Source organism: Melozone crissalis, unplaced genomic scaffold, assembly GCF_028551555.1.
Source record: "Melozone crissalis strain CALT ecotype California unplaced genomic scaffold, PUWL_Pcris_2 ptg000057l_1, whole genome shotgun sequence".
Lineage (NCBI taxonomy): Eukaryota > Metazoa > Chordata > Aves > Passeriformes > Passerellidae > Melozone > Melozone crissalis.
This window is the reverse complement of record NW_026535835.1, coordinates 8226340-8248290: the sequence shown is the minus strand read 5'-3', so window position 1 is coordinate 8248290 and position 21951 is coordinate 8226340. Positions and strand designations below refer to the sequence as shown.

The following is a 21951-nucleotide window of genomic DNA, read 5'->3' as shown; positions in this document are numbered from 1 at the left end:
CACCGTGCCAGGGGTGCTGCCAGCACCCCCCTGCCAGCTCCCACAGCCTGTGAGCCCCGGCCCAGGCAGAGGGAGGCCGAGAGAGACGAACATTAAAGAGCATTTATTGGTGTCGGCCGCGGTCGGAGCTGCTCGGGCTCCCTCGGCCCTGGCCCAGATGTTGCTGTGGGGTGCACGGGGGCGTGGAGGGGGGGCACCAGCTATGAAAAGTCCCAGGGAGCGAGCCCAGCCCCCCCCACCCCGCAGCCCCCGGCCCCCCGTGTGCAAAGGGGGAGCAGCCGGGGCAGGGGCCGGGGTTAGCACCATTTGACAGAAGGTTTCTCTCGGGGTCAGTGCCCGGGACCAGGGGGTGCAGCGCTGCCAAGGGGGGGCATCCGAGCAGGGTGGAGGGGTGCGAGCAGGGCTAAGGGGGGGTGACACCGGGCTGCCCTCCACAGGCACCCCTTCAGCTGCCCCAGCAGTCCCCGTGCCGTGGGGGGCAGCTGTGCAGCCCCTCGTTGGCTGGGGGGTGCAATAGGGCTGTGCCCCCACCCCTGCTGCAGGCAGAGCAGCTCCCGGGTAAGTGCACTTGGTAGCGCCTGGGCAGGGGGGAACAGGGGGCTGGGCAGAATCCCCTGGCTCTGGGGGCACCCCGGGACCCCACACAGCTGGCAGCCACCCATCCGGGGCAGGATGTGCCCCCCACCACCCTCCCTGGGGTGAGGGGCTGAGCAGCACCCCGTGGGGCGGCTGGGGGAGCAAGGGTGTCCTGGAGAAAGGGTACAGTCCGTGGGGTCCCCTCCCTGGGCCCTGGTTAACACCCACCCCACCCCTGTGCTGCTGTGGGGCGCCCCCACCTCACCCCAATATTGTCCCAGCTCTGGGGCCGCTCTCCCAGGGCCAAATCCTGCTCCCCCATTCCCCATTCGCCCTCCGCAGTTCTTGGGCTGGCTCCCCCCACACCGCTCCCCCCTGTGTGTCCCCAGACACGTCCCCATCCCCACTAGGATGGACGAGGGGGCTCAGCGGGGCTGCGGGGTCACTTCTCCGTCAGCGAGAGCTGCAGGATGCGCTGCAGATCCTCCTCCTCCTGGCGCGTCCGGCGCTCCGCTTCCTCCTGCTCCCGCGCCGACAGCGCCATGGCCAGGCGCAGCTGCTCCGCGTAGCTGGGGAACAGCGCGCCCGGCGCCCGGCCCGGCCCCGCCGCCGGGGCCGCGGGGGGACGCGGGGCTGCCGTGTGCTGCGGAGTCCTGGGGGGCAGCAGCGCCTCAGGGGGGTCCCCGCGGGGCGGGCACCCCCACACCCGTTCCCTCCCAGGGGGGTGGCCAGACCTTACCAACCTGTCTCCCCGGCGGCCCTCGTGCGACATGGGGTGGGTGCCCGGCTTGCTGTTGGTCAGTGCTTCCCAAATGGTCACCTGTGGCCGGAAAGAGGGCGGCTTGGAGGGTGGCACCCCAAAGAACAGCCCCCCTCCCAGCATGAATTGTGACACGCCACCATAGGATGCAGGGATGGAGAGAGGTGGGATGAGTGAGGATCACAGGTGGCATCGGGATGGGGCGGGCAGCGGGGTCCCTCAGCCAGGAGGAGGTGAAGGGGTGGCAGTGCCCACCTGGTCGTACTCGCTGCCCGCTTCCAGCAGGCTCTGCTGGATGGCAAACTGCAGCAGGTCATCCTCGTCCTCCCGCAGGGCGTCCTGGTGGGTGCCCACCACGCTGTACCCCCGCGGCACCTCGAACAGCGCCGGGTCCATCTCACACGCTCGGCACGAGGCTGCGGGGACAGCAGAGCTGGCCAGGCTGGGCACCCGTGGGGTTCCCCTATTCCACCCTGCCAGCTGTGCGTCCCTTACCCTGCTGTGACCCCCAGACCCTACTGGGACCCCTTCCCACCCCACCTCACCGTGTCCCCCACATACTGAGGGAGCTGGAGCTGCTGACGCTGGAGGAGTCGCTGCTGGGCGAGGGCGCCTCGCTGCTGGGGCTGTGCCGCAGGGAGCTCACTGGCTCGTCACACCCGTTGAGGTTGCCGAAGGTTATTCGGGCGTTGAGGATATGGAAGATGGGGATTTCTGCAGGAAAAGGGAAAAAACACGAGGAGGGAAGCTGGCTGTGCCAGCCAGGTCAGCAGCAGAGCCCAGTCCATACCAATCTTGACGGGGAAGCCGGGCGGGAGGCGCAGGGTGATGAAGTCCCGCAGTTTGGCGAAGAGCGCGTTGCTTATTGCCATGAGATCGATGATGGGGGCAACCTGCTCACACAGGGACAGCGGGTGGTCCTCACACAGCCACAGCTTTGCCTTGAACCTGCCAGGGACAGGCATTGGGCTGGGGATCCCACCTGTCCCCCCTTCATGCTCTGCAGCAGTGGAGATGGGGACACAGGGAGTCCCTGCCTGCTGCTCCCCCCTCTCACTTCTGTGTCTTGGTGGTGAGCTCCATGGGCCGCCCCATGTCCCGGTTGCCCAGCTCGAAGTTGGGGTTGAAGTACTCCTCGGGGGTGATGGCAGTGGGGTTGGCGTGGCTCAGCGTCTGCGTGATCAGCGTCTGCAGGGGGGCACAGCCCGTGGGGTGAGAGGGGAGGTCTGACTGCAGGGCCACCCCCTCCAACCCCTGAGACACTCACCCCATTGTTGGGCCCCACGTGCTGCTCAGCGATGCCCAGGAAGGATTGCAGGGGGGTCTTACAGCCTGTGGGAGAGTCGGGGGTGAGGGCAGAGCCGGGGGTGCCCTGCCCGCCCAGCCCGTGCTGGCTCCACCTTTGCTCTTGCCCTTGTGCTGGTCTGAGAGGTGCTCGGTCCGTGTCCGTGTGATCAGCTCCACGTTGGAAGCGCCGTAGACCTGGCCGAGGAGGGGGGATGGCACAGGTGGGCACCTCACAGCTACAACCAAGTGGGCAGCTACAACCCCCCCTGGGCAGCTCAGCTCCCTGCCTCTCACCTTCGCCTCATACCCATTCACCATTTCCGTCTTCTCGCTCCTCCAGCCCAGGATCCCGGATTTGTTCCTAGGATGACACAGCACCATGAACTTGCTTGGACAGCCTGGGGTGCCAGCACCCCAGGGGCGGGCTCGGTGCCACCCCAGCCCACCTCTCGAAGGCGATGTTCTTGGTGTCGAGCTGGGTGGTGACGACGGGGGCCGTGAGCCGCCCCATCACCTGCTCCTCGGTGGGCTGCACAGCAGCCAGCAGCACCTCCTGGTCGTGGCCGGCCAGGGCCAGTGTCTCCGAGTAGACCACCCGCCTGTCGTGGTCAATCTCCATCACCACCGCACTGCTGTCTGCAGGGAATGGCGTCAGGACGGTCCCCACCGTGTCATCGCTCCCCAGGGACGGGGACACGGCGGGGTCACCTCACCTTGTCCCCGAAAGACGAAGCTGCGGTTGCCCCGCTGCCAGGTCATGTGGTCGAAGCCCAGCAGCGTGGTGTCCACCCGCAGGTTCTGGCCGCTCTTCCACACCTTGTAGGTGTCGCTGGGGCAGATCTTGGACACCAGGGGCACTGGGGAGAGATGCCAATAGCCCAGCCAGGGACACCCGCAACCCCGAGGGGGCTGAGCTGGGTGGGGGACACACCTGGGGAATGCAATGCCTTGGCAGGATGGGGGTCTGCAAGCTTGGGGTGTCGGGGGGCAAAGGGGCAGGTGACCCCTAACCTGGGGATGGGGATGGATGCTGGGGGACTCTGCTGGGAAATTCCCGCTCCCCCCACAGCCACGCTGTGCCCCGAGCTCACCCCAGCTGGTGAACTCCCACTTCATCTCCACGTAGAAGTCCTGGGCCTGTGGAGGGCACAGCGGGGTCAGGGGCAGCCCTGGCTGGTGCCCCACAGCCCCTCTGAGCGAGGTACCTTGCGCAGCTTCTCCAGCAGCACCGGGATCCCCGCCAGGCGCTTGATGGCTCTCTGGTAGTCGCGGTAGCGCAGCACCAGCTGCACCAGCTCCAGGTCACGGGTGCTCACAGCCTCCTGCAGGACTGGGGGCAAAGGGGCAGTGCCCAGGGCTGTGGCACAGCGTGGCACACATGGCATTGCAGAGCTGGGCGCCGCACAGGAGCCACAGGCACGGAGCACCAGGTGAGCAGTGCCTTGGGGAGCTTTACCACACCTGTGCCCGTGTTCACGCCCATGTCCATGTCCACATCTGTGTCCATGCTCATGCCCACGCCCACCTCCATGCCCATGTCTGCACCAGGGCAGCTTGCAGGAGGATGGAGAGGAGGATGGAGGGCAGCAGCCCCTCGCTCACCTGTCCATCCGCTGCGGTTCTCCTTGCCCACGTCGGCGCCATGCTTCAGCAGCACCCTGGCACACTCCAGGTGGCCCAGCGTGGTGGCCAGGTGCAGGGGAGTGCGTCCTCGGGGGTCCAGCTGCTCAATGTCGGCCTGCCAGGAAGGAACGAGGCTCTGAGATCACTGGGGCGGCCAGACCATGCTCTCCCACAGATGCGCAGCTCCCGACACAGAAAGCAGCCAACGTTTGACTGTATCTGGGAGAGCAGCCCCACCCCTGACCTCCCCCAAGAGAGGCACCTCAAAGCCTCTCCCGGCTGCCACCGCCAGACCCAGGGGGAGGGCACGGAGAGCACGGTGGTGGCTGCCAGCGCCCCGCACACCGGGTCCCAGCCAGGCAGGGCTGCACCCACCAGGCGGGCACACAGCAGGGGCACAGCACGGCAGCGGGGGGCACAGATGCCCCTGGCGCAGCGCACGGAGCTCTGCATATCTCGGTGCAGCTGCAAGCTCCGGAAGAGCCCCCACCTCTGGGATGTGGAGGGGGCCGTGCCCAGTTGCCAGGCAGCAGCTGCCGGCAGCCCCCCTCTCCCTCTCTCGCTGGCAGGGCCGGGCTGCGGCGGGCGCACGTGTTCCCCTGCCTGAGCCGGGGGCGGCGGCTGCGGGAGCCGAGCGGCGGCTCCGAGGATCCCCGGGGCCCTGGGGAGCCGTCGCTGGGGCTGCCGTTGTTTGTGCCAAACCCGGAGCCTGGCACCCGGCCAGCCCTGAGGAATCCCTGGTGCGCTGGCACCCCCGGCACCCACGGGCCCTGCTCTCCGTGTGGGAAGCAGCGTCACACCCGTGCCCAGCTGGGGACATGGCTCGGGCAAGGGGGGACACCCTCTGTGCCCCCAGCACCCACCTGGGGTAGAAGTGCCCAGAGAGGGGCACTCAGATGCTGCTAGGGCAGGAGGCAGCAGGGCAGTGCCCAAATAATTGGTTTTGGGGAGGCCACCCTCAGGAGAGCAAACCTGGGGTGCAGGAGCCAAAGGTGCCAGCTGGGGTGGGCAGCCAGAGGTGTTTGGGCATGGGCAGAGGTGCACCATGGGCTCCCTGGTGCCCAGTCTCACCTGCCTTGCTCTGGGCATGTCCTGCATTGCTGCTGCCCCAGGGATGTTCCTGTCCCTGCCCAGGCTGTGCATTCCCATGTCCCTCATCCCCAGGGACTCACCAGGCAGGGGGACCCCCCAGTCTGCCCCCACCACGGGAGCAAAACAGCCCCCACAGTTCCCTGGGAGTCAACGTGTCGCTCCAATGCTCTCCAGGCGACTGCTGCTTTTTAATTGCACTAATGAAACTGCTCTAATTAAGGCAATCACCCCCCAGCTGGGGGCGGGGGCAGCAGGCTCAGTGGGGCTCCCCAGCTGCAGCCCTGCCCCAGCCCTGGGCAGGATGAGGGTCCCCAGTTGGGGACACGGTGCTGGAGCCACCCCAGGGGACACGGCGTGACCCAGATCTGGCCAGCAAGAGCTCAGCCCTGAGCCCTGGTGTTGGGTTGGCTCCAGCTTGGGGAGCACAGCACAGACCCCCAGGTGCTGCCCATCCTGGGGCTGTGACACCCACAGGGACGAGGACAGGGGTGGTTTTGGGGTGGCTTTGGGGTGGCAGCGGTGCAGCGCAGAGCCGCAGCCCAGCCGCTCCTCCTGTGCCAGCCGGGCACGTGGCACAGCACGTCCCCGCACTGGGGCTGTCCCTGGGCTGGAGAACCCCAGCTCCTGCCCCTGGGTACCATCAGGGCACGTGAGCCAGCGCGGGAAGATGGTGCCAGGCACTGCTGTCCCTGCCAGCCCCGGGTCCCTGTCACGCTGAGGGGGCAGGCTGTGGTCAGGGGTGTCCTGGCACCACAGGCTCCATGTCACTGCCTGCCACAGCCTCGTGATGTCCCTCTCAAGGGGACCCACTGACCCTTGCTCCCTTGGGCAGGTAAGTGTGGATTGGAGCCCATGGTGGCAATTCGGGGGTGACAGACACAGAGCCCTTACGAGGACATGGAGACGAGCAAAGCTCTCAGCTGCCCCAGTGCTTCCCAACGCCAAACCCTGCACTGGGGAGGGGCAGCACACGGAGCCACTGCCCTGTGGGGGTCACCAGGGAAGAGGGAGGGCAGGGCACTGGGCAGGGGGGCACCCAACCTCCAGCATTTCAACAGAACCAGCCCCAGCCCCTTACCCGGGGGATGCTCTGGCAGGGATAAGGGCTGAGCCGTGTCCCTGGATGCCCTGGACAGAGCAGGGAGCCTGGGCTGGCCCTCATCTCCTTCCCCCAAGCCCCCACCTGCCCCTGAGTCTGGCCTGCAGCACACATGCCCCCCCTTGCACCCCTGGGGGGCACCCATGGCCGGCTTTGCTCTCGCCCAGCAAATGCCAGCGGGGGCCAGGGCAGAGCCCCCGCACCTCCCAGGCTGGAGGGCTGGAGCCTCTCTGCAGGCAAGCGGGTCAGAGCCCCCCCGCAGCCCCTCCACGTCTGCCGAGCCCCGCTTTGATCTCCGCCGCGCTGAGCTCCTGGGAAGGCTGACCCCAAATTAGCAGGAAAATAAAAACACTGCCCGTGGGGTGGGAGACCGGGGCGACGCTGGCGCAGCCTCCGGCTGGACCCCACAATGGAGACGGGTGTGGCGGGAGCCATCGCCTGCATCCCGGCGGGAGCTTGGCGGCACAATGACCCCCGTTCCGTGCATCACCGGGGTCCACCCAGCGCGGCCCTCGGTGCCCTGGGCTGGGAGGACCCGGGCCGAGGGACGGGGGATGCTCAGCACAGCTTCCTCGCCAGCCTCCCTCCAGCGCCTGCGGTTTCCTGCGTCTTCGGGGTTGGGTTTTAATTACCTGAATTGCATCGCCACGGGGGAGAGGGAGGCTGGGAACCCGCCGGGGAAGCACCCACACCCCGCTCCATCACCGGGCGGCTGGGAGGTTCCCGGGCTCAGGGACAAAGTGGGTCCCCTCACCCTGAGGAGAGCCCTTGTGAGGCTGGGGGGCTGCGCCCCGACAGCACCGGGGCCCTTGTGCCCCCCCGCCCCCAGGGGGGCTCAGCCTGAGAATGGGGGGCTGAAAGCTGCACCCCCAGGGGGGTGGCAATGCCCTGAGCAGCGGGGTGCGGGCCGGGGGTCTGCAGAGGCCTAGCGGGGAGCGGGGGACACGTGCGGAGGGATGCTCGGGGCTGCGTGTGCTGGGGATGCAGGGGACCCGCGGGTGGCAGCCCCGGGGACAGCAGGCACAGAGCCGGGGTGCAGGTGGGGACACACACCACACCCCCCGAGCCCGCCAGCGCACAGAGCGACCCCATCGTTATCACCCCCCTCATCTCCATCCTCATCCTCACCCCGGCCCCGGGCATTGCATCAGCCCGAGCCGGGCCGGGCCGGGCCGGGCCGGGCCGTGCCGGGAGCGTCCCCGCGCCGCCCCACCTGCTTGGCGCTGAGCTCCCGGTCCAGGTCACGGGCGCGGTTGTGCCAGACGAGGTAATGCAGCGGGTACCTGCCCTCCGGCCCCTTCCTGCCCGAGCAAGACGCGAGCATCCTCCGTGCATGCTGGAGCGGCGCGGCGGGCGCGGCGCGGGGCGGCGCGGCGCGGGCGGGGGGGCGCGGGGCGGGGCGGGCCGCCACCTCCCGCCCGGTGCTTCCCCGGCCCCCCCGCACCGCCCGGCCTCATGGGACTTGTAGTTGCCCTGCCCGGCATCGCCCCCTTCTTCTTCCTCCTCTTCATCCTGCTCTTTGCTCGCCCCCCTCCCGCAGCGCTCAGCCCATCACCGCGGCTGCGATCCCACGGCGGGGCTGCAAAGGGGCACCCCATTAGCGATCGGCATCCTCCCCAAATTCCCCCCTTTCCCAGGCTGATCTTCCCCCTCCCGGCTGACCTCCGCTCCCCCAGCGGGGCAGCGGCCCGAGCATATGGCGGGGCAGGGGTGAAGGCGGCAGGTGGGGACCAGGTGGGAGCCGGGGGGGGACCCCGATCCCGCCCCCGCAGCACCAGGCACGGGCCCCCAGCCCCGTTTCCTTTTCCGCCTGCGTCTCTCCCGGGCGGGCGTCGCGTTTTCCGGCTGCCGCCCGAGAACAATGCAAGGCTGGGCCTCTGCGGCCGCCCCGGCCTCCGCCGGCGCCGCGCTCCCGGCCCCGCTCCCGGCTGCTCCCCCCTCCGGTGCCGGGAACCCCCCCGGTGTTGTTCTCCGGTGTTGTTCTCTGCCCAGCCCTGGCGCTGGCGGGGGTCGCAGCCCCCCGCCCCTGTCCCCACAGCATCCCCATCCCCCTGCCATGCCCCATGACGTCATGAGCCACCTCCTCACAGCCGCGGTGAGGTCACCTCGCTGTCCCGCGGTGCTGGGGACACCGTGCGGCCCCACTGCCCCGCTCCCGCCGGGCTCTGACCCCGCCAGTGTCTGTGCGGCTTCCATGGGGTGTCCCCTCTGGTGCAAGCACCTAAAGGGTCGCAGTGGGGAGCAGACCCCAAATAGTCCCCAGTCCCCTCACCCACCCCAAAATCCCCTGCTTAGCGCCCTAAATAAGGGGTGTGTGGCCCAACCCCGTGTCCTGGAGAAGGGCTCTGTCCGGGAGTGGGGTGCACAGTGTCAGAGGTGGCACAGCGTAGAGGGCTGGGGTGCCCCAGGGCTGCGGCTGGATCCAGAACAAGTGTCCAGGGCAGGACTGAAGCCATTTGGGGGTGCCCTGGGCTGGGACTGGGTTACACAGGATCCAGAACAGGAATGGGATCAGTGCCACCTCTCCGGGATAAACAGGACAAGGGCTGAGAGCAGGACCAGGACGGTGCTCTGGGCTGAGAAGGGGACCGGGAGTGCACCGAGGGCGGGCACAGGGGTCAGCACCGGGGGATGCCCGGGATCAGGGGCAGAGCAAGGGCAGGGCTGATGCCCAGCAGCAGATGAGGTGCCCGGGTGCGGGTCGGGGCTGTCCGGGGGGCGTTTGCAGGTGCGGCTGCGGGTCGGGGGCGTTCCCGGTGCGGCTGTGGAGCGGTGCCGGTGCCCGTCCGAATTCGCGTGCGGCTCCGGCTCCGTGTGCGGGGCGGGGGCGTTCCCGGCGCGTGTCCCGGTGCGGGGCGGCGCCGGCACCGGTGCGGGTTCGGGTGCGGCTGCGAGTGCGGGGCGGTGCCGGTGCCGGTGCGGGGCGGCCGCGGCAGCGCTGCCGGTGGCGGGGCGGGGGCGGTGCGGCCCCTCCTCCGCCGGGGCCGGGCCTGCGCCGCTTCCTGCGGAGCCGCCGGGCGCAGGGAGCAGCCGGCAGCCCCCGGCCCCGCCGCCCCGGGCCCCGCTGCCCCCGCCCCGCCGCCCGGCCCCCCCTCCCCTTCCCCGCCGCCGCTCCCCCGGCGGGCCCGGGGGCGCTGCCGCCGCCTCACGCTGGCGCAGAGGCCCGGGCCCGGGCCCGCCTCGCCGCTGAGGATGTCCCGGAAGGCGCCGCGGGCAGAGGTGTGCGCCGACTGCAGCGCCCCAGGTAAGGCCCCCCCGCATCGGCACCGGCTCGGCCCCGCCGGCCCCCCCGCGCCTCCGGCTGCCCCCCGGCGCCTGCCCTGCGCGCCCCCCCGCCCCACCGAGAGCCCCCCGTGCGCCCCACGGCACCCCCGGCGCGGCCCCCGCACCCCCGCTGCACCCCGAGGTGTTTGCCCCGGACTGCTCCCCGTGACCCCTTCTGCATCTCCTCGTACGCCCCACATCGAGACCCCTTTGCGGCTCCCTGAGCGCCCCCAGGATCGCCCTGGCGATTCCTTTCTGCTCCCCACTCCGCACAGCCAAGGGAGCCCCGCTGAGCCCCCCGCCTGCGCCCAGGAACCCTCTGATGTGCTCCCAGTGAAACGCTGTGATGAAACTCATGACCCCCTTGGTGCACCCCGTTTTAGCCTCCCGGAATGCCCTCACACACTCGAGACACAGCGGCGATACCCCCGCATGCCTCCTCCGTGCGGCTCCAGCGCGCCCCGGGTGCCCCCACGCCCCCCGGCACCACCCACGGCTTTCTCACCCCGGCGCGGGGGCTGCTGGCACAGCCCGGGGACGCGCCGCTCGCTGCCAGCAGCGCCGGTGACCCTGTAAATGACAGCATGATGGGGGACACCGTCCTGCAGCCCGCAGCCAGCACCCACCCCAGCCGGATCCGGGCTTGGCGGTGCCGGTCGGGCGAGCCGGGCGGCCGCGGCGCTGCAAGCCGGAGCCGAGCCTGGGCAAGACCATTCCCATCCCCGGCGGTGCCGGTGCCCGCAACCCCCACGCTGGGGACGCGCCCGTGGGCGTCGCGGAGGGTTTGGCCCCCCAAACCCTGCCCACGGTTGGGCCGGACCCCAAACCTGCCCGTAGCCAGCACAGGTGGCCCCACGGCAATGAATGAACGGGGCTCGGAGCCGGCCCCGGAAAGCTGCCCGCGGGCCAAGCCTGTGCCGAAATTATTCCGGCCACGTGCCAATGGCCGGATCCTGCCAGCGGAGCTGTCGGCACGCGTGGGCGAAAGGCTGCCCTGCCTCCAGGCATCCCCCGTGCCGGCGGGCGAGCGGGGGGCCCGGGGTTCCCGGGGCGGTGCCGGGGCTCCCTGCTGCGGCCCGGGGAAATGGAAAACAGTTTCTTCCAATCTCTTATCGCCTGGCAGCCATGGGAGGAAATGAGTTATAAAGTCCAGAGGCCGTTTCCTAGCGCGCGGGGAGCACCGGGGATGCGCTGCCTGGCCCTGCATGGGGAGGTGCCCGTGGGGCGCTCCGGTCCCTCTGCCCCACGCAGGGATTCCGGCTGCCCCCGGCCCTGCCATCGCCGCTACGGGGCCGAGTGCTGGGGGTGCCGGTGTCACCCACATCCCGATGCAGGGATTGAGGTGCTGCGAGCTCCCTTGGACTCCAGGATCCTCGCAGGGTTTGGAGTGTCCCTGTGCGAGCACTCCGTGATCTGCTGCAGTGCCCGCCCGCATCCCACGGCATCCCCGCGCTCCTGGGGCGGGAGGGGCTGCTGCCCCAGGGATACTCTGGATGCACCCGCCTGGGGGGGCCGCGGGCCGGCTCCCCCCGCACGGAGCGTCCTGTTCCCGGCGGTGGCCGTGGGCAGCGGGTGCGAAGGCACAGATGCCGCCGCACCGGCTGCCAAGGCGCTGCCATCTGCGTGCACGGGGCTGCCAGGCTGGGGGGGCCGCCGCTCCCCCCGGCCACCCCAGCCCGGCCCCGGGGCCCTGCAGCAGGGCAGGACGCCGCGCCCTCAACGCGGGGTCCTCAGGCCTTGGGGGCTGCTTGGGGAGGGGTCCGGGACCCTGCAGGGAGGAAGTGGGGGAGGCTTGGCTGCCTGCCTGCCTTCCTCCCTCGGTGAGGTCGTGGGGCCGCTGTCCCCCCTCAGGCCAGTGCGGCCGCCTCCCAGGCCCTGTGTCCCCGGGCTTGCGGCTGCCCCCGCCGTGGGACACTGTGGTGTTTGTGTAGGACCCACAGAAACAAGGGGAGGGCAGGGGGTGGGCACAGGGTGGCGGGACTCCCCCGTCGTGCCCGGCACAGGGGACACCTGGGGACCCTTCAGCATCGTCACCCCGTGCCCGGCTGCGTTTCCCGGGAGGGGGGAGGTAGCTGTGACCCAGCGGGGGTCCTCAAATCCTGTCCTCATTCTGCTGTGAACAGCTGCAGCTCAACGGCCGCACCACGGGGCCAGACCCGTGGTCCCCAGGAGGCGTTTTTGGGGCGCGGGCGTGGGGAGCTGCTGCCGGGCCGGGAGCGGTGCCCCCGCGGGTGCCGGGGCTGGTGCCAGCGCGGGGCCAGCGCGGCTGCTCAAACGATCCTTTGTTCCCGGCGGGGACACAAAGGGCTCCAGTCCGGCCGGCCGGGGCCAGCGGCGGGGCTGGAGGGGCACGGCAGCGTGGGGGGCCGTGGCACCTGCCCCGGAGCTGGGGTGTCCCGAGGGCTGGCTGTGCTGGGGTGCTGAGGCTGCAGAGCTGCTGGCCATCCTACACAGGAGCCCATGGACTGGGGGTGCCCACCCACTGTGGGGCACACTGCCCCCATCCAGGACCCCCCAAACACCCAGCTGGGGGCTCTGGGGTGAGTGACCTCACAGTGAGCCAGAGTGCCCCTGATCCGCGTGTGCTGGCATCATCCCTGCCACCAGCTGTCCTCCTGATGGTGGGGGGCCAAACCCTGCCCCCGTTTTGGCTGGTGGTTGCTATGGGAAACCCGTGGGTTTCCCCTGGTGATGGGTTGAGCCCCTCTCCATCTCTCGGGAAATGGTTGCTGTGGCAACGCATCCCCCCTGCTGGATGGATGCACGAGGAGGGGACAGCACGGGGAGGGGACACCCGCTGACACCCCCGTGCCACCCCCAGACCCTGGCTGGGCGTCCATCAACCGCGGGGTGCTCATCTGTGACGAGTGCTGCAGCGTGCACCGCAGCCTGGGCCGCCACATCTCCATCGTCAAGCACCTGCGCCACAGCCCCTGGCCCGCCACCCTGCTCCAGGTGGGTGCTGGGGACACTGCAGTGTGGGGACACGCACACTGGGACCCCCCGTGCCCACTGGGCCCTGCCTGTCCCCTGCAGATGGTGCACACCTTGGCGAGCAACGGGGCCAACTCCATCTGGGAGCACTCGCTGCTGGACCCAGCGCAGGTGCAGAGCGGGCGCCGGAAGGCAAACCCCCAGGACAAAGTGCAGTAAGTGCCCCCTGTGCTGTGGGGAGGGGGTCAGCTCTGGCTGGGAGCCCCCTCCTCACCCACTGCCCACCCTCCAGCCCCACCAAGTCGGAGTTCATCCGTGCCAAGTACCAGATGCTGGCCTTCGTCCACAAGCTGCCCTGCCGGGATGATGATGGCGTCACTGCCAAGGACCTCAGCAAGGTGGGGAGGGGGCTCAGGGACCCCCCTGTGGCAGAGGGGACAGATCGCCCCATTACCAGCTCTCTCCTCTGCAGCAATTGCACTCGAGCGTGCGGACGGGCAACCTGGAGACCTGCCTGCGCCTGCTCTCGCTGGGTGCCCAGGCCAACTTCTTCCACCCGGTGAGCTCTGGTCTGGTGGGGCTCAGGGACCCCAGAGGGGGTGTGGGGCCCAGGGGGGTCCTGGAGCCTCATGCCACATGCAGGCTGCAGGGCTGAGGCTGCCCATGCCCGCAGGAGAAGGGCACCACCCCGCTGCACGTGGCCGCCAAGGCCGGGCAGATCCTGCAGGCAGAGCTGCTGGTGGTGTACGGCGCCGACCCTGGGGCGCCCGATGTGAACGGCCGGACCCCCATTGACTATGCCAGGTGAGGGCAGGGAAGGGGGTCACCCCTGCCTGCATCCCAGCTAGGGTGGGCATCACCCCTGCCGGCCCTCCCACAGGCAGGCAGCCCAGCACGAGCTGGCGGAGCGGTTGGTGGAGTGCCAGTATGAGCTGACCGACCGGCTGGCCTTCTACCTCTGCGGCAGGAAGCCGGGTGAGTGAGGGGGTCCTGGGGCGAGGGGGGTACCCTGGAGGGATCCCATGGCCCTGCTCACCGCCCCTCTCTCTGTGCAGACCACAAGAACGGGCACTACATCATCCCGCAGATGGCCGACAGGTGAGTGCCTGGCGCCCGTGGCCCCGCTGCCCTGTCCCGTGTCCCCCCCCAGCGTCCCCGCTGGGCTGAGGGGGGACCCCGGTCTCTGGAGCGTCCTGGGGGGGTGGGGAGTCGGCGTGCCCGCGCGTTTAACGTCCGCCTTTATCCTGTTCTTCCCTCCGCTGCCTTCTCCGGAGCGCAGGGTGCGCCCAAAGTGCATGGCACAGAGGTATTGTCCGCTCGGCTCCGGGGGCCCCCCATGCTGCTGGCATGGGCCCCCCCTGCAGCCCTGGCCGCTCGGCCCAGCCCAGCACCCGGGGGACACTCGGGGAGGGGGGTCCCGCCCGCCCCCTCACCCCCCTGTGCCTGCCTGCCAGCCCTGCTTGGTGAAGCCCCCGATGCCTGAGGGGGGTCCCTGTCTTGGTGGGGTGCAGCTGGGGACTGGTTTGGTGTGAACAGGCCAGGAATAACCCCCACGTTTTGCTTCCCCTTCCTCGCACCCCCCCAGCCTGGACCTCTCTGAACTGGCCAAGGCAGCCAAGAAGAAGCTGCAGGCGGTGAGTGGGGGCCAGGGCAGGGCTGGGGGATGTCCCGCCTGCCCCTCTCATCCTGCCTGACACTGTCCCCTGCACTGCTGCAGCTCAGCAACCGCCTCTTCGAGGAGCTGGCCATGGACGTGTACGACGAGGTGGACCGTCGGGAGAACGACGCGGGTGAGCGGGGGGTGCGGGTGCAGCCCCCCGGGGCCGGGGCGGGCGCGGCGGAGGCGCGGGGGAGGAGCAGCGGCGGGGCCGCGGCCGAGCCCTGCGCTCCCCCCGATCCGGACGCGTCCGCCGGGACCGCAGGCCCCTCCTTCTTCATTCCTCCGGCCGGGAAGGTTTGCTCAGCGCGAGGGGCCGCCGCTGGGTGCCGGGGCTGGGGTGCTGCCGGAGGTGGGTGCCGGGATCCCCCAGGGATGGGGGCTCAGCCTGCAGTGCTGCCCCTGGGCTGGGGGGTGGCAGGGTGGGGGTAATCCCATTTCCGTGGCGGGGCGGGTGCTAACAGACGTGTCAAAGGGGCTGGGGGGTGCTGAGCTGGTGGCTGAAAGGGTGAAGAGCATTTTTGGGGCCCTGTTGGTGGGTTATGGGGGGACCCCAGCCCTGCTGGGTGGCTGGGGGAGGCGATTCCCGTCAGCCTGGCCAGGCTCCACTCCCAGCCCCAGCAGGCTGGCCCTGCGCCCGCGCCTGCGTCCTGCCGGCTCCGGGCCCTGCAGCCGGCTTGTCCGGGGGTGCAGCCCCTGTGTCCCCCGGGCTCTGACACCAGGTGCCTTCCTGCAGTCTGGCTGACGACGCAGAACCACAGCACGCTGGTGACAGAGCGCAGCGCCGTCCCCTTCCTCCCTGTCAACCCCGAGTACTCAGCCACGCGCAACCAGGTGAGGGCCCCTCTAGGCCACGCGACCCCCCTGAGCACTCAGACCTCTGCTCACCCCCTTTTTCCCCCTGCTGCCCCCAGGGCCGGCAAAAGCTGGCCAGGTTCAATGCCAGGGAGTTTGCCACTTTGCTCATCGACATCCTTGGGGAAGCCAAGCGCCGGCAGCAAGGGAAGAGTCTGCTCAGCCCCACAGGTGAGGCACGGAGGGCAGCGAGGTGGGGCTGAGCGCTTCCCCCTGCCCTGTGCTCAGCACCCACCCTGCCCTCCCTTCCCCAGACGCCCTCGACTACTCGCTGCGGAGCCAGAGTGACCTGGACGACCAGCACGACTACGACAGCGTCGCCTCTGACGAGGACACGGACCAGGAGCTGCTGCGCAACGCCTCCCGCAACAACCGCGCCAGGGTGAGCCCCAACCCGGCCTGGACCCCCAGCCAGACCCCCACCTCTGGGATCCTCACACTGAACTCCTCTCCCTGCAGAGCATGGACTCCTCCGACCTGTCAGACGGCCCCATCACGCTGCAGGAGTACCTGGAGGTGAAGAAGGCTCTGGCAGCCTCTGAGGCCAAGGTGCAGCAGCTGATGAAGGTGAACAACAGCCTGAGCGATGAGCTGCGCCGGCTGCAGCGCGAGGTGGGTGTGGGGTCAGCGGGGCTCCCTCCTCAGCGTACCCCTCTCTCCTCACTGATGCCTTCTCCCTTCTCCTGGCTGCAGATCCACAAGCTGCAGGCCGAGAACACTCAGATCCGGCAGCAGACCGGCCCTGCACATCCAACCCCGGCCCCCAGCGAGCGGCCAGAGCACGGGCACCCCCCGGGCACGGCCCCCCAGCACCGCCGGGATCGCCAGGCCTTCTCCATGTACGAGCCGGGCTCGGCACTGAAACCCTTCGGGCAGCCCGTGGAGGAGCTGGTGACCCGGCTGCAGCCCTTCAGCCCTGGCGTGAGTGTGCTGGGCTGGGTGGGAGGGTATTGGGGTGCAGCAGGCCCCCCAGCCCCACAGGGCGCTGGGTCCCGTCCCTGCGGGGCCGTAACCTCTTGTGTGTCGCCAGGAGGTGGAGGACGAGGCTCTGTACTCCATGCACATCCCGGCCAGCGTGTACCGGGTAAGGGGGCCGCAGCGGGGGCGGCTCCTGCATGGGACATGGTGGCTGTGGCCTGCCCAGGATGTGGCCTTTGGGATGTCCTGTCTCCCCGCCGCCCTGCACCCCCCTGGGTCAGGCCGGGGACCTCCCCAAGGGGTGGCAGCTGTGGAACGTTCCTGCATGCAGGGTGGCGGTGTCCCCTGTGCTCGTCCTCCCCTGCACGTCACCGGGGTCGGCTCCACACCCTTCTGCACCCCGTTCAGCATGGGCTTCCCCTCTTTTACCCCTCCAGATCCGGAAAGGTCCATCTGCCTCCTCGGTGCCCTTCCCTCCATCCTCCCCGCTGCTCTCCTGCCCGCCTGATGGTGCCCGACACATGGTGACGTATCAGGGATGGGGAAGAACCCTTGGGGTGGGCAGACTCCTGAGCCTGAGTGGGGCAGGGCTTGACACTGCTCCTCTTCTCTCCAGAGCAAGCTGGACCGGCATGGCAGCGGCACTGACAGTGACTACGACAACACACAGGCTGGTGAGGTTCTGATCAGGTGAGTGGTGGGGCTGGGGGCTACACCAGGGTTCGTGGGGACACAGGGACAGGGGGCTGATACTGACCCAGGGCTGTTGTTTGGTCCCTGCAGCATGGAGGGGAAGCGGTATGTGGAGCTGAGCAAGGATGAGGATTTCCCCCACGAGCTGGACCCGCTGGACGGGGAGCTGGACCCTGGCCTGCCCAGCACGGAGGATGTCATCCTCAAAACTGAGCAGGTCACCAAGAACATCCAGGAGCTGCTGCGGGCAGCACAAGAGTCCAAGCATGATAGGTAGGACAGGGGCACAGCCTCAGGGTCCTTCTGAACACCCAGACCAGGCCTTGCCCTCTGTGTTGCTCACCCTTTGTCCTTGCCCCCAGCTTCGTGCCCTGCTCAGAGAAGATCCACTCGGCTGTGACAGAGATGGCATCGCTCTTCCCTAAGGTAGGAGGAGCTGTGTGTCCCTGGGGTGGTTGTGGTCCCCACCAGACACTGTCAGCCCCCTGAGCATATGATCTGACGCTGGTCCTGTGCTCTGCCACAGAAACCAGCCCTGGAGACGGTGCGGAGCTCCCTGCGGCTGCTCAACGCCAGCGCCTACCGGCTGCAGAGCGAGTGCCGCAAGACTGTGCCCCCCGAGCCCGGTGCCACCGTGGACTACCAGCTCCTGACCCAGCAGGTCATCCAGTGTGCCTACGACATCGCCAAGGCCGCCAAGCAGCTGGTCACCATCACCACTCGTGAGAAGAAGCAGTGAGCGCCAGCCCGCGTCCCCCCCATGTCCCCAGGCCCCTTCACCCTCCATGTCTCCCTTCCCTCCGGCAGCAGCCGGCACCTGGGGCGAGCGTGGCTGCAAGTGGCCTTTTTGGGGAGCCGAGGTGCGGGGTTCCTCGTGCCCCCCGCGCCATCAAGGAGCTGGTGCTCAGCCCGCGGGGTAGGTGCCTGCATCCCCCTGTACAGCCCCCCCGCCCACCCCTAACTTATCCTGTACATAGCCTCTGTAGCTGTCCGTGGCGGCGGTGGCCTTGTACCCCCACTCCCCACAAAACCCCTCTCTGGGTGGCCGGTACCCCCCGAGGCCACCCACGGCATTACACTGGACTGGGGCGCCCCTCCCCGGGCGTCCTGAACCCCTCCCCGGGCGTCCTGCCCCGTGCCGGGGCCGCACTCCCCACTGTAAGATGTGTCCTTGTACATTTGTATCAATAAAGGTGTGAGCATTGCACGGCGCCCGGCTCCTGCGCCCATGGAGGGTCCGTGGCTGCGGGGGCTTCAACCCCTGCGGCGCCGGGCCGGGCTTGGCCACGTGTCCCTCCCGTTTCACCCAGTCCCCTTGGCCCTGCTGGCGGCCGCTCACGCCATCCCCGGCACAGCCCTGCTGTTTGCCCAGCCCCGGGGCTGGGCTTCCCCGGCGCGGCCCCGCCATCGCTCTGCGAACCGCCGACCATCGGGGCTGCCGGCTGAGGCTCCTGCCGCCTCCATGCTGTCCCCGGAGGGTTTGGTGGCCGCAGCCGCGGTGCTCGTGGGGCTGGCCCTCCTAGCTTGGTGCCTTTGGTCAGGGAGGCTGGAAGTGCCTGCAGACGGGGGAGAGGAGGACGAGGAGGAGGAGGAGGAGGGGATCCCCTTCATGGCCGAGGAGGGCTCGGGGCACTGGCGGCTGCTGTGCAAGCCCTCGGCTCTGGCCCAGCACCTGGTGCGGAGCTTCGGGCGGTCGGCGGCGCTGCGGGGGGGACGCTGGCTGTGGCCGTGCTGGCCCCGGCTCCAGATGCTGTGGCAGCTCCTGCAGCCACCTGAGCCGGAGCCGGTGGTGGCCCGTGAGCTCCTGCAGCTGTCCGACGCTGGGCTGGTAGCCCTGGACTGGTTGGTGGGGCCGTGGGGGGCTGCGGGTGGCGGCGGGGGGGTCTCCAGCCCGGTGCTGCTGCTCATTCCCAACGCGGCCGGGAAGGTGACGGGGGGGCTGCTGCAGCTGGGGCTGCGGGCGCTGGAGCGGGGCTTCATCCCCGTCATCTTCAACCGCCGGGGCCACAATGGCTGCCCCCTGACCACCCCCCGGCTCCAGCCCTTCGGGGATCCCGGGGACCTGCGGGAGGCCGTGACCTACCTGCGGTGCCGGCACCCCTGTGCCTCCCTGCTGGCCGTCAGCGAGGGCTCGGGCTCGGGGCTGCTGCTCGCCTACCTGGGCGAGAGCGGCTCCTCCAGCCGCCTGGCCGCCGCCGCCTGCCTCTCCCCCATCTTCCGTGGCCGCGACTGGTTTGAGGCCAGGATGCCCTGGCTTTACGAGTGGCCGCTGCTCCTCCACCTCAAGCAGGGATTGAGCAGGTCAGTGCAGTCTCTTGGGCCTGGGGAGGTGGATGGGGGTACCCCGGGGACCGCTCGGTCTTCCCTGGGGGTGTGCATGGGGTGGGTGCTGCTGAAACAAGGAGCCCCAGTGCAGGGCAGAGGTGCTGAGGGCAGCAAAATGTGCTGGTTAATGAACACCAGCCTGGAGCCGGCTGCCATGGGGCCAGCTGGGCCACCACGTGTGTCCCCAGCCTGGCTGGGGCTGCCGCAGCATCCTGGGGCTCCTGAGCAGGGAGATCTGGGGCAGGGTCTCACAGTTCCTCCTGGGAGGAGTTGGTGAAGCCCCGGTTTGGTTTTGGACCCTGAGGGATGAGTGGGGCTGGCCCCTCTCCCTGCACTGCCCCTTGTCCCCAGGACGTGACCCTCCCGTTGGCCCTGGTGGGGGGACTGTGATGCCAGCCCAGGGCTGGGCTGGGGGCTGTGACTGCTGCTGTCCCTTCCCAAGGGCTCTGGGTTCCCTATTGTCCAACACAGCCAGGCTCGAGTGGACCAAGCACTGGCTGAGACAGGAGGCAAACTGCCTTGGGCCAAGGCCTTGAGCAAGTGGGCACTTCCCTGGGGGCTGCTGAGAGCTTGTGAGGGCAAAGGGGCTCTGCAGGTGGCCAGATGGGAGCCAAAATAATGCGGGTAAACCCCAAAACATAGGGGCAAACAGGTGACAGATGAAGCTGCAGCACATCTCAGATGGGTGCAGCAAGGAACAGTGTGTACTGCAGGGATGGGGTGCTGGGGGTGGGCAGCAGGGAATCTCCCCCCTCCCTGTTTCCCGGTTCCCACTGCAAATGCTGCTGTCACGGTAACGAAGCAGGAGCGCCGGCCGTCTCCCGTTGTCATGGCACCCGGGCTGTGCTGTGGGGACCCTCCAGGATCCCTGGCAAGGGGCTGGGATGGGCCTCCTAAGCCACTCTGGGATTGGGGCAGTCGAGGTCACCCCTATTCCTCTGCGTGCAGGGCCAGGACTATTGAGCAGCCCATGGGCACACAAGCTGGTGGCACCCCCACAGCAGCATCCCTGTAGCCCCCAGCTCCAAGTGCACCCCTATGACCCTCCACCCCCACAGCAGCACACCCCAGCCGCTGCTAACATTCTCCGTGGCCCCCATCCCAGCATCCCCACTACCCCCAGCCCCTGGCAGCACCCCTGCACCTCCAAGCCCACGGCGGCCGCCCCATCCCCGCAGGTACGCGGGGGCCCTGGCCGAGGTGGTGGACACGGACAGGCTCCTGGGCAGCCGCTCACTGCGGGAGCTGGAGGAAACGCTCTTCTGCCGGACTCGGAGCCGCCCCACCAGCTGGGAGAGCTACTGGGAGCGCAACGAGCCCCTGCGCGACGCGGACGAGGCGGCGGTGCCGGTGCTGTGCCTCTGCAGCGCCGATGACCCGGTGCGCGGCCCGCCGGCCCGCAGCCTGCCCCGGGAGCTCTTCCGCAGCAGCCCCTACTTCTTCCTGCTGCTCACCCCGCACGGCGGGCACTGCGGCTTCCCCCGCCGCGGGCCGGGCCGCTGCTGGGCCCACGAGGCCGTGCTGGAATATTTCAGGGCCATGGCCGAGTTCCTGCGGACGGAGGAGAGGAGGAAGGGGCTGCCGCGGCTCCGCAGGTGGGGGGGTGCCCCGGTGGAGCCCCCCGTGTTCACCTGGCAGAGGTCGTACACGCGGTAGCCCCCCCCGGGGCAGGGTCTCACAAAGGCAGGCAGACACTCCGTGTACTAAAATTACTTTATTACAGTTGATTTTTTTTTTTAACATTTCCTTTGCTATGATACAAAGGATACTTACAAACAAAATATTACATATGACCTTATTTTTTTTTCTCTTCTCTTATTTTCTGACAACTTGGTAACAGCTTTAAATGCACAATCTATACAATTAATACAGGTTATATATGAGCTATAATGTATGTTGAACCAGAAGAATACCAGAATACTGACAATATACTGTACATTAAGCCTTACCAGTTAGTGCTCGTGGCATTTTCTACAAGAAGGAAAACGCACACCTGTAGATTCACTCATACCAGCTGGTGCTACCAGACACGGAAGCAAGAAGGAGTTTAATTCCCCTGGTTAAATCCTTCGTGGCCCATCACCGTGGTGCTGAGCCTGGAAACCTCAGACCAGTGTTCATAGTAAAACAGCAGATATGTGTGTGTTTTTTTCTATCTAATGCTCTGTGGCACAGCACGGCGCCGGCCGGGCTTGCCCATACCTGGATGATGCCCCAGAGCAAACGGCCATGGCGCTGGGGCCGGGCGCTGGGTGAGCTCTTGCTGGGGAGCTGGACCTCCTTGGGGAGGGGCAGAGGAGGAACAGGAGGAGGAGGAGGAGAGGAAAAGCAGCAACAGCTTTGCTGTCATCAGCAGGCAGCTCTGGGGTTTGTGCACATGAGCAGGCGGCGGCCGAGGGGGCAGAGCGAGCCCAAGGCATGGCGCTCCTGCCACAGCAAACCCTCCATGGGGTCGGGCAGCAGCTGCCCTGTGCTCACCTCCTCACCAGGAAAGGTTTGCTTTTGTTTTGCAGCCAAAGCCAGAGGTGTGTGGCTACAGGTGTGCACTTCCCCTCCTCCTGCCGGGGTCTACATCGCACTGATAAGGTTACATTTTTTGTTTTTTATTTAAATTTTTTTTTTCCTTTTTAAAGCAACCAGCAAGTGAAGCATTTTTTTAGTTGACTGGCAAAAAGACCTGGCATTTGCACAAAAGCTGCAAATGGAAAAGAGCCATCCCCTCCTCCCACCCGCTGCATCCCATCCCAGAAAAATCCCAAACTGTTGGCGGAAGAAAGAAAAAAAAAACCACAACAGGGGTGGAGGAGAGGAAGGGGAGGGGGAACAGGTTGGAAAATACCAGGTTTGAGTTAACATTTCCTTGACTTC

The 21951-nt window shown here is 68.2% G+C and overlaps 3 protein-coding genes across 5 annotated transcripts; 2 read left to right on the top strand and 1 right to left on the bottom strand.

The window, feature by feature from the left end:
- Window positions 1-213: 213 nt before the first annotated feature.
- Window positions 214-7798, bottom strand: ANKRD13B (ankyrin repeat domain 13B). 2 transcript variants are annotated; one of them, XM_054287081.1, is made up of 15 exons: window positions 7651-7798; window positions 4226-4361; window positions 3829-3953; window positions 3715-3760; window positions 3337-3480; window positions 3070-3259; window positions 2918-2984; window positions 2737-2818; window positions 2604-2668; window positions 2394-2524; window positions 2127-2284; window positions 1898-2050; window positions 1592-1752; window positions 1316-1396; window positions 214-1229 (listed from the first exon to the last, which is right to left on the bottom strand). In XM_054287081.1, exons 1-15 carry the CDS (start codon window positions 7759-7761, stop codon window positions 1002-1004), a joined length of 1878 nt encoding a protein of 625 aa, XP_054143056.1. In that variant the 5' UTR covers window positions 7762-7798; the 3' UTR covers window positions 214-1001. The 2 variants fall into 2 exon arrangements, with proteins under 2 accessions (XP_054143056.1, XP_054143057.1); XM_054287082.1 differs by having other exon boundaries at window positions 1320-1396.
- A 1777-nt stretch (window positions 7799-9575) lies between these two features.
- Window positions 9576-17968, top strand: GIT1 (GIT ArfGAP 1). 2 transcript variants are annotated; one of them, XM_054287079.1, is made up of 22 exons: window positions 9577-9681; window positions 12523-12656; window positions 12738-12850; window positions 12928-13033; window positions 13108-13194; window positions 13309-13439; window positions 13516-13610; window positions 13691-13733; window positions 13915-13941; window positions 14221-14269; window positions 14353-14425; window positions 15029-15126; window positions 15207-15318; window positions 15402-15529; window positions 15607-15759; window positions 15841-16068; window positions 16178-16231; window positions 16503-16589; window positions 16682-16755; window positions 16849-17031; window positions 17121-17184; window positions 17285-17968. In XM_054287079.1, the coding sequence occupies exons 1-22, from the start codon at window positions 9630-9632 to the stop codon at window positions 17495-17497; spliced, it is 2304 nt and encodes a 767-aa protein (XP_054143054.1). In that variant the 5' UTR covers window positions 9577-9629; the 3' UTR covers window positions 17498-17968. The 2 variants fall into 2 exon arrangements, with proteins under 2 accessions (XP_054143055.1, XP_054143054.1); XM_054287080.1 differs by lacking the exon at window positions 16178-16231 and having other exon boundaries at window positions 9576-9681.
- Window positions 17969-18220: 252 nt separating this feature from the next.
- Window positions 18221-20768, top strand: ABHD15 (abhydrolase domain containing 15). The gene is made up of 2 exons (XM_054286985.1): window positions 18221-19059; window positions 20262-20768. The coding sequence occupies exons 1-2, from the start codon at window positions 18221-18223 to the stop codon at window positions 20737-20739; spliced, it is 1317 nt and encodes a 438-aa protein (XP_054142960.1). The 3' UTR covers window positions 20740-20768.
- Window positions 20769-21951: the final 1183 nt, after the last annotated feature.